At 39.3% G+C, this 10,770-nt stretch overlaps 1 protein-coding gene across 2 annotated transcripts in view; it reads right to left on the minus strand.

The window, feature by feature from the left end:
* The window catches only part of LOC146475214 (uncharacterized), a 48,838-nt gene extending 40,194 nt beyond the window's left edge, over positions 1–8,644 (minus strand). Inside the window, exons 1-2 of one of the 2 annotated variants that reach the window (XR_014865988.1) lie at positions 4,260–8,643; positions 3,140–3,865 (exon numbers count right to left, since the gene is read on the minus strand). Coding sequence is in view for 1 of the 2 variants with exons in the window: in XM_085116138.1 (XP_084972264.1) it covers positions 4,262–7,705 (3,444 nt within the window). In the remaining variant the exon portion in view is untranslated. Of the gene's footprint in view, positions 1–3,139; positions 3,866–4,259 lie in introns of both variants that reach the window. The other variant, XM_085116138.1, reaches the window with a different exon arrangement.
* Positions 8,645–10,770: the final 2,126 nt, after the last annotated feature.

Below are 10,770 nucleotides of genomic sequence, written 5' to 3' on the forward strand. Positions count from 1 at the left end.
GCTCTCTGCAAGTTGAAGACCTGAGGTGAGTTGCATAAAATTTAATGTCGGGTGTAACTGCTAAGGCCAGACCTTCAGCCCAGTCACACTCAGTATTTTAACTTCTGACGATAGCATTTACGCCCGCCGTTAAGTTTTCTGCAACTCGTCCCTGGTGCCGTTCATCGATGGGCTCTAACAGGCTGAATGGCCCTGTATTAGCCCATGTCCACAGCAAAATCCCTGTGGATCCGCTCGAGGTTCTACAGCGATGGGATGCTAGTGGGCACAGGCGAATCACGCTGGCATTTAACAGCTAAAATCATTGCCTTTTAGAAACGACCAGGTTTTATGAGCCTGCGAGACTGATCACCCCCAACAAACCCTACTTTTCACGAAACCGCTGGTGAGCCGAACCTGGTTTAGGTCGTTGTTATCTAAGGCCTTCCTATAGAAACAAACCACCAACAAACACATTAAACAGCCGCATACAAGAACAGAGATCCCCTAAAGTAGCACTTAAATAGCTCCCCTCCCACCCCCCCCCCCCCCAAAAAAAAAAAAAAACACCTAGCTCTCTTGATCTATATTGCCTTTAGGGCTCCTAGCGGAATTTTTGTCAAATAAGGTTTCATCCCAGTGGTTTTGTTTAAACGTAGCCATCATATTTAAAACCCTTAATAGCTAGGCGGGGAATTCAACCATGGATATTGCCTCAGTCCTTATTTTTTCTGGCTACGGCCCTGCTGTGTACAGTCGGCGTCGAACAGGAACTATTTTTCAGCACTCTGTTGCACGCTTTGGCCATATTAAGTGCAATATTTGTAAATCAACAAGGAAACTCCGACAGTATAGGTTAACACAAGTGCAGGTAAACGTTCAGGTAAAATAACTGCTATTCATAGCATTGAAATAAACGTTGTTCATTTCATGCCCAGGTTTAGAAGATGGCCGAATAGAATATAAAGTGACAAAACAAATTTGGTATAAATAAAAATTGCCCAGGTATTTTATTTTTTCGCTTCAATACACGAACTTTAATCTTTGTCTTAGTGTAATTATTTTAGCAATTAAGTGTTGGATCGAATAATTTAGCCGATCTAAAAACTGCTAATTTTAAGAAAAGTCACGTACGAACATTGAGCGGGTAGTTTCGAAAGCTTTATCAAATAAAAGGTGAAAATATAGAAAACATTTTTTTACCGGAACTTAATCAGTTTGGATCAAATAGTTTTGATATCAAGTATATTTTCCCTAGGCGCGCCTTGACTTTGAAAAATAAACGTTTAAAAATGGCTAAAATTCCATTTTTTTAAGCTATAAATCACCGCCCTTTCAGCCTTGAACTTTGACCTTTTATTGTGACGTCATTAAAAGGCCAAGGGCTTTAAAACTGCACCAGTCTAATGAATATGTGAAGTTGTTGAATCACACCAAATTTCATCAAATTCCGTGATTTTCATTTTCATGGCTCTGGTCGGTCCACCCTGACAGACGCACTTAAATACATGTACCTGAGTCCTACAAGTACAATGTTGGCTACACTGATAAGGCAAAACCCTACAGGGCAATAGCTTTCAAAAATGTATTTCAACAAATTACAAGTGTTTTTTTGGCAGTTTAAGACAACATATACAAAAGAAGTTTGCACGTATCTAATTAAGCTCTTGTTACAACCTTGGTGCCCAGAAGGGGGGAAGGGCTGTCACCCCCCCCCCCCCCCCATAATGGCCTATACGGAGAGGCTCCACCCAAAAGAGGCAATTTTTTTCGGATGATGTTTACTTAACAAATAGATTCCATTTTGCCGTGCGTCTGTACTCTGATAACGCACAGATGACGTCAAAACGTGGTGAGAACAAAGAAGTACGCTACGAGCCGCAGGCGAGTAGCGTGACTGATGTTCTCACCACGTTTTGACGTCCTCTGTGCGTTATCAGAGTACAGATCCACGGCAAAATGGAATCTATTTGTTTTATACAATAACCAAGACATTTCAACACATTTCGTGAGCGAGCATCGCGTTGCCTGAGCTGAGTCAAAAACTTTCCAGCAAACTCGGTTTTAGACTGCTACACACAAGCAATTGTGATCGTCTAAATTAGAGTATAATCCGAAAGAATTTCACTTACAATATTTTAAAAACTAACCTTTATTCCAGAAGGAAATCCTGATCCCAAAATATTACAGCGCTAGCATGTTAGTCGCTTCACTGCGATTTGTAATCGATTACTCGCCATTACCGGATTTCTATCGGCGACATATTTCGACAAATATTTGCTTCCTTTTCACGTCACAACAAAGTTTTAGCTTTTTTTATCCTGGTTGCGGTCACTCTCAACGGTCTTTGTCCAATTTTTTATTGGGCAGTTTTCCTTTCGTGTGAAAATTTGCCTGTGTTTGTCCGCTACTCGCAAAAACAGTTTGCAAAACTTTGTTGACCAGTCACTCTGGCTGGACTCTAGACTTTGATCACGTGCACCGGTCACACCACTCGATGACGTCAATCGTGCGTCTATACTCTAATCACACACTCCTCTAGACCAATCAAAACGTGAGTTTTACACAGTTCGTTGTATAAAAAAGAATACTGAGGGATTTCACGAGCTGAACTATAGAACACGGTACGGAACTGTTATTAAGTTATTTAAAAAAAAAGGGTTTGCAAAATAACTCGAACAGTACGTAATCGTTTTTCAAATGAGTACCATTTTGAATAGAAGCTATATGAAAGAGTTACCTTTTCTGTCAAAAGTGGTATATCAAAGGGTAAGGGTTTGGAGTTCGGAACGGGACCTTCCCGTAAAAAAAAAAAATTTGAGTATCCACCACCCCCACCCCCCAACCCCCCTGGGTCTTGATACTACTTTAACACAGACCAAAAAGGGATCAGTGAGAATAAAGGACCTGCAACACTTTTACTACACAATTCACCTTGATTCAAGGTGATTCGAATTAAACAAGAATTACTGAGAAACACAAATCCTGAAAGCAACTTATGTGTAAAATAAGAATCATAGACTCAACTCCGAGAAGACATCCAAAAGAAGTTTTTTGTCGTTAACATTACCCTAGCTACTGTTTCTCGGTTTGTCTTAATTGTAATAGCAACACCCACGTATTTATAAAACCAAAAAACCGATTCATGCGGCGTTGTAACATGCGGTCAGGCTTCATTTCCTTTTCACTTGGAAAACCATTTTCACGAAAGCCGAATTGTACGAACGAGCAATAAGAGGAAATCTAAAATCTAAATCTAAATGTCGTTATGTCAGCAAAGTCGTGGGACATCACGCCAACTCGAAAACAATAATAATAAAAAAACTATACTAAAATATACAAAATAACAATAAAAGTTAATCTACCAATAAGAATTAAATTAAATTAGTTTACTTTTAAGAATACAGAGAGATTGGCTGAAAATAGTTTCTTCTGGAAATAAGAGCACTGTTGAACTTGGGCGTGGTCACGCGTTTGTGGTGCTCATTAATTTAGGTTAAGATGTTGGACTTCTTGATTATTTTTTATCTGAGCACGAACCAAAGGGCACTGGAGGCGATGCTTTAATACTTTTGTTTCCGTTTCTGGTGCTTATATATTCGGAAAGGGGCGGGGGAGGGGAGGTAGGAGGTGGGGGCCGCTTATTCGGCGGTGAAGCTTAAAGGGGGAACACGGAGCGATATAAGAGCACACATTGCTTACTTAGAATATCAGAAGCCTTATCTCCTACAAGGAGATGAAAGACAAGAACAGGAAAAAGGTTGAAGGAAACACAGCGTACATGGAGCGATCGATCTTTCAAGCCATCATCCTTTAAACGTTAAACCCACATAGTTCTTCGTTGATTAAATCTCTTTCCAGCCCGTCCCTGGTCTTGCGGTGGCACCTACATAATGTGAATAAAAACAAGAATACTTTTAGGTAAACCGTCCGATTATATGCTCTTGAATCAACTTAAGACATACGCGCACGGGTAATCGATTCAGACGAGTAGAAGGAATGCGTTCTTTTATTATAGAAACGATTCTGTCAAATTTCTCAGTGACACGAAACGAAAGGCAATTTATCTTACAACTGTACCAACCTATGTTTCCCCAATATAGTGTGGGATATAGGGAATGTAAATAAACAGGAGAAAGAAATAAGCTCCCTTCAGACAGGAGAATTCCCCATCCATTACCCTGTTAAGTCAAGAACAATAAGCCTCTCAAAACGTGTATTAGCATTTTCCGAAATTATTTTAAATCCGTAATGTCAAATAATCGCTTTAAACTACTGACCTTTACTTTCCAAAATCAAATGTCACGTCATCTCCAATCAGCATGAAAGGTGCCCACTGTCTCACTTCTGAAAAGCCGTTACCTCTCATCCACTTCATGGTCTGGTGAAGAGCTTCACTGGCACTTTCACCACGAACAAGATGCTTGTAGAAACGACTCATAAACTGCTTTGTTGCCAGGTCCTCTATGGCCCATAAAGCAACCAAAACGGAACGTGCACCGGAGCCTAAGAAGGCGCGGGCTATTCCAACAACACCCTCTAATCTTATCTGTCCACGTGCACTGTGACAGCAACTAAGAACTACCAGTTTGGCTCTTAGACAGACTTGTGAAACTTCAGCCATTGTTAATAGGTAGTGTTCTTCTTGTGGAATCCCTTCAAAAGAGCGTGGAGCAGCAAGAGCAATTTCTCCTCTTTCAGCGTCACCATGGGCAGCAAAATGTATCAGACCTACTGAGTGTATTCGCTGAAGAACTGCCTCCTTGGTTGCGAGCTCTCCTAACAAAGGCTGAGCTCCTAGCAGTCGTGCAATCATCTCTGCTTCCTCCCTTGCGCCAGGCAATGGACATAATGTCTCACGACGTCCCTTGTGAAACACCTCACCAATCTTAGGCTCACCCACTATCAGTGCACCAGTCTGTCTGTGATAATCTTCTGGACTTTCCTTAATCATTCTGAGAGTCGTCAAAGAAGGAGCGATGCGGATCCTAAAATTTTCGGATAAATACTTTCCATTTTCATCCTTAAACGCGGAAAATGGAACTTTGCATAGCACGCTATCAGGAACAATGATAATTTCGGGCTTCACAAGTAAGTCAGCAACAGGACCGATAATCATTTTGTAACACTGAGAGAGATTTGGTGGATCAATATACTGGATTTCATCGTCTCCGTCTTCTTCTACTGGACGTAAAACTGCGGGCTCGTCACCCTCCGAAGAAGACGCCTGTTTCATGTAAGCAGTGTTTGAAGGAAACAGTGATCGATCTTCGCAGTGCTCTTGAGTGAGCTGGAAATGAAATCTCCTAAAGATAATGTCATTGAAAATTGTATCTACAAACCTGCCTTCCTTTTTGTTTCCAAAATGGTCGTTCACGTCTATAAGTCGAAAATGTATGGTTTTGTTTGGCTTGATAACCCACAGTAATATTTCGTGGTTGAGACAGGAAATATATAAACAAGAACAGTTACTTTCTTTTGTCTCAGTCCTTCCAATGTTAAACCACGATTGTGGATTCACTGCTGTTTGTTGTTCCACAGAGTACTGAGCTGACATTAAGTCCGAAAGGGCTCTGGCGCGTCCAAGTTCTTCTGTGCAAAGTGCCTCATGAAATTTCCCAGTCATCACAAACAAACGGCTGAGAAATTTGTATGTAGAAGCGTTCTTCTCTAAAAAAGAAATATTTAATTGATCATTGGCTCTGAAATGAATTCTCATTTCCTCACACTTCTCAATGCTTGCAAGGATCCTCGAAACAGCATCACCTGTGTTTCCAGCCAAACACAATGTGTCTGCTGCAAGTGAAAGTTGGTTTTGAAACTGCAGATCAATCCGTCCAGTCTCGTAACTAAGCGCAATTGCCTTCTCGTGATATTGTTTAGCCTTCAAATATTCACCTGTACAAAAAAGCATATTTCCCAGGCTTGCATAGCATGCTGCTTCCACGACGGTGTCGCCAATTTCTCTGCTGATCTGAAGTGCTTTCTGAAGAAACTCTTCCGCCTTGACATATTCACCGAGAGAATTAAACACTTTTCCCAGGTTTACGTAACAGTTTGATTCTCCGCGTTTGTCATCAATTTCTCTGCTGATCTGAAGTGCTATCTGAAGATATTCTTCCGCCTTGACATATCCACCGAGAGATTGAAACACACCTCCCAGATTTACGTAACATGTTGATTCTCCGTGTTTGTCACCAATTTCTCTTTTAAACTGAAGTGCTTTGTGAAGATATTTTTCCGCCTTGACATATTCACCGAGAGATTCAAACACATTTCCCAGGTTTACGTAACATGTTGATTCTCCGTGTTTGTCACCAATTTCTCTGCTGATCTGAAGTGCTTTCTGAAGATGTTCTTCCGCCTTGACATATTCACCGAGATACTGAAACACAGCTCCCAGATTTACGTAACATGTTGATTCTCCGTGTTTGTCACCAATTTCTCTGCTGATCTGAAGTGCTTTCTGGAGATATTCTTTCGCCTTGACATATTCACCGAGAGATTCAAACACATTTCCCAGGTTTACGTAACATGCTGATTCTCCGTGTTTGTCACCAATTTCTCTTTTAAACTGAAGTGCTTTCTGAAGATATTCTTCCGCCTTGACATATTCACCGAGAGATTCAAACACATTTCCCAGGTTTCCGTAACATGTTGATTCTCCGTATTTGTCACCAATTTCTCTGCTGATCTGAAGTGCTTTCTGAAGATATTCTTTTCCCTTGACATATTCACCGAGACATCGAAACACATTTCCCAGATTTACGTAACATTTTGATTCTCCGTGTTTGTCACCAATTTCTCTGCTGATCTGAAGTGCTTTCTGGAGATATTCTTTCTCCTTGACATATTCACCGAGAGATGCAAACACATTTCCCGGGCCTCTGTAACAAGTTGATTCTCCGTGTTTGTCACCAATTTCTCTGCTGATCTGCAGTGCTTTCTGAAGATATTCTTTCGCCTTGACATATTCACCGAGAGATTCAAACACATTTCCCAGGTTTACGTAACATGTTGATTCTCCGTGTTTGTCACCAATTTCTCTTTTAAACTGAAGTGCTTTCTGAAGATATTCTTCCGCCTTGACATATTCACCGAGAGATTCAAACACATTTCCCAGGTTTCCGTAACATGTTGATTCTCCGTATTTGTCACCAATTTCTCTGCTGATCTGAAGTGCTTTCTGAAGATATTCTTTTCCCTTTACATATTCACCGAGACATCGAAACACATTTCCCAGATTTACGTAACATTTTGATTCTCCGTGTTTGTCACCTATTTCTCTGCTGCTATGAAGTGCTTTCTGAAGATATTCTTTTGCCTTAACATATTCACCGAGAGATGCAAACACATTTCCCAGGCTTCCGTAACATGCTGCTTCTCCGTATATGTTGCCAAATTCTATAAAGATGATGAGTGCTTTCAAGTAAAGATCTTTTGATTTTTCATACTTGCCTTGGTGTTGATGCAACGTTCCCTGTTCAAATATTTGCATTGCTTCTTTGCATTTTGCATCATACTGGCGGTGCATTCTATCGCTCTCTATCGCACCTGTGTGGTCTCTGATAGGAACGAAGTTACTCGTCAATTGGATGTTGTTGAGAAGAATCAAGCGTTCCTTGTATAATTCGATGGCTTTGAGAATACGACCGGTTTTGAAAAGGAAATTGGCCACATGTGTAGCAGTATTGATAACTTGTTCAACTCTTTTAGTGCTGCTCATGATTGCTGTTTCTTCAAACTACAGAGAGAAAACAGTTAGTGTAATCATGTATTGATTTCACTGAAGGCAGAGTTATAAAAAAATGTAATGCACGTATCAGCGGTCATCTGGGTGGTGGTGATGGTGGGGGATAAATCTCTTAATCCCCAGGCATTTGCACAGTATTATGAACAAATCTACAAATAACAAGGGCAATATTTTATAGCAGAAAGCTACCACCATCACTACCCCGATGGCAATTAGTATACTATATGATCAATCATTGAAAGAGCTCGAATAATTGTTTTTAATAGTAAATTGATCACTGCAAATGGCACATTACAAAGCAACGTCTTATTTTGAGCATAGACAATTTGTCTGTTTGTGTATCTGGCGACTGAGGACGAGGACCAAGAATTCATTTAACTACTGTGGTGAATGTTTCATGATTATCGGGACCTCCCCAGTCCGAAAGCGCACGCGTGGAGCACCAAGGGAAAAAAATATGATAAGCTATCGACGTGAGAAATTTTGGTTATGAAGTCACTGTCCGTCAGTCCGCGGAAATTTGCATGGCCAACTGCGTTTTAGAAAGACAAAAAGAAATTCTGAAGACAACAAAATTCAAAGATAATTTATCTATTCCTTGAATATGTCTACAAATGTGGTAAAGGAGAGAAATAGAGATAGGAAAAAAAAAAAAAAAAAGAAAAGAAAAGAAAGCAGGCGCGACGAATAAGCAAAGTTCATCGTGATAGAGAGCCACCGAGAGCACAAGTAAACAGCCGAAATATCAGTGAAGACTAATGGGAAAAACAGCAGGATAGAGCATGATAAAAGAGATCAAATTATACTAAAGATCAGCGGGGGAAACAAAACGACAGTGCACGAGAAAATTACTCTTTAATACGGACGGCAGATCATAAATAGCTTTACGGCAAAAACCTTAATTCTACGACTTCTGATGCCTATGAGTGTACCTAGAAAGAGTAGCGAGAAAACGAGAAAACGAGTAACGGCAAAAAAATCCACAGGTTAAAAGAAAGTAATGAAATATAAAAATATAAAAAAGAAAAAGGAAACGAGTAAAGGGAAATGAAATTCGATAACAAAAAAAAAAAAAAAGGAAATGAAAAAGTAAAGATAAATTGCCAACGTTGCTATCGCATAGATTTGTTTAACAGAGGACATAACTACACCAGCAACTACAACCGAAAACAAGGGAGCCTTTTGAGCTTTCTACAGGGTTAATATTGTTAATATTGTAAATCACCTCAGTTACGGTGACTTTGGTGTCCTTATAAAATATTATTATTCCTTATTTTAAAGCTGTTCACAAACAACTAATGCTCGAATAAGTATTGATATTTCATTCGGTAGGTACTAGAATGTTTATATCTCGTGCGTCAAATGTCGTTCGGCAAGAAACCGAAAGGCTGTCTCAGCTGCAATACTATATAATTAGTTAATGCACCAAAATAATAAAAAAGCTTCCTATCTTTAAACGTAACCACTCCTGCAGGTTGTATCTTTAGTGCAGGCCAGAGGAAAAGTTTGTGAATAACTTGAAATGCTAACTCAACCGAATGAAACCAACATCTAAGTGGTCACTTTTACAAATATTTACCGCTTAACAACCGCTGAAAATTCTTGTGGTCTCAACGACAAAAAAATTAGCATATATTAACAAACTACTGGAAATAACTCGTCTTCTTTATCGTCCTCTTCTTGCTGTATAGTTTATCGCAATGCCCAGAATTTATGAACTGGCTTAAGTCATGAACTAACGGGTTTTAACTTTTAATGACATAACAAATTAAATTTGCATTCATGCAGTTTATAAACGAAACTGAACAATTCTCCTTCTTTCATCTCTTCACGGTAAAAAATGAAATTACACTGGAAAGTAAACAGTGGTGTGATAAATTAAACAAACGATCGAATTTGTCGTAACTGACACGATGTCGATGTCTTTATCATTAAATTTCGTTATTTTACTATCCTCGTTGTGTTGTCGTATTCACTGTTGTTGAACTCGAAGGAAAGGGAGTCACTTTTTGGTTTGAAATTTCTCGCTGTAGAGTGAAACCGGGGATTTTCTCTGAAACCAAAACAGGGTGACATGCTCTAATCACATTTATATTTGGTGGAGAAAAGAACTGTCCGAAAATATTTTTGTCGAAACAAAAACTTAGTCCGAACGTTTTTCAGCCGCAAAAATTATACTTTTGGAAATCGCCTTTTCTCGGTAAACAATAATATAACAAAAGAAAGCAAAGAGTGGGCCCATAAACTTAATAAATGGCAGAGTTTGTCGTAAACACACATCAATCCTTCTAATGTAAAACTGTTAAATTAGAAGGGTACCATCGGTTCATAATATCTGTTCAGAAGGCAGCCGAGAATCGCCTTCGAATTAAGTTTGAAAGAAAATCTAAAGCGGTTTCTTTAACAGATATCAGCTCAAAATTTCGTTACACTTTTCGAATAGGCAAATATCTCGTTCGGAAAATTTGAAAGTATGCTAAAACGTTTTAGGTTGGCCAGAAACAGCTCTTAAATTCTTAAAATAAGATTTCGTTACCTCAAGCTTTCTTCAATTAAATTTCAACTAAAGCACCCAACAGATTAAACTGAATTATCTCATAGAAATAAATTAAAAGGCCACAAAATGACCAGGGAAGACAGGTGAAACGTTTGAACTATTTTGCTTTAAATGTTTTCGATGCATAGGTGGTCCTGAACTCATTATACAGGCCATTCACTAGACTCAGACTAAAACAAATAACATTCTATAGTTGTACTTACCTCAAACCGTTGGTCTATTCACTGTTGCTGATAAAGAAGTGACTAGCTTGCTTTCAAGTTTCTTGCCTTAGAAACTGAAAATGAGGTTCAAATTGCTCTTTATTATGAAAACAGATGAGTCATATGAGCATATTGTTCACGACGTCATATATCACAATTATAACAAGAATAGTTGGTTTGTACGGTGATTTACGACTTGGAATTTGTAATTGTTTTATTACATGTACGGTACAAAACGGCAACTGCAGTCATTCCTCGCGAGGCGAGGGTCGAAGGCC

This window comes from Pavona decussata, unplaced genomic scaffold (assembly GCF_977016875.1).
Source record: "Pavona decussata unplaced genomic scaffold, jaPavDecu1.1 SCAFFOLD_85, whole genome shotgun sequence".
NCBI lineage: Eukaryota > Metazoa > Cnidaria > Anthozoa > Scleractinia > Agariciidae > Pavona > Pavona decussata.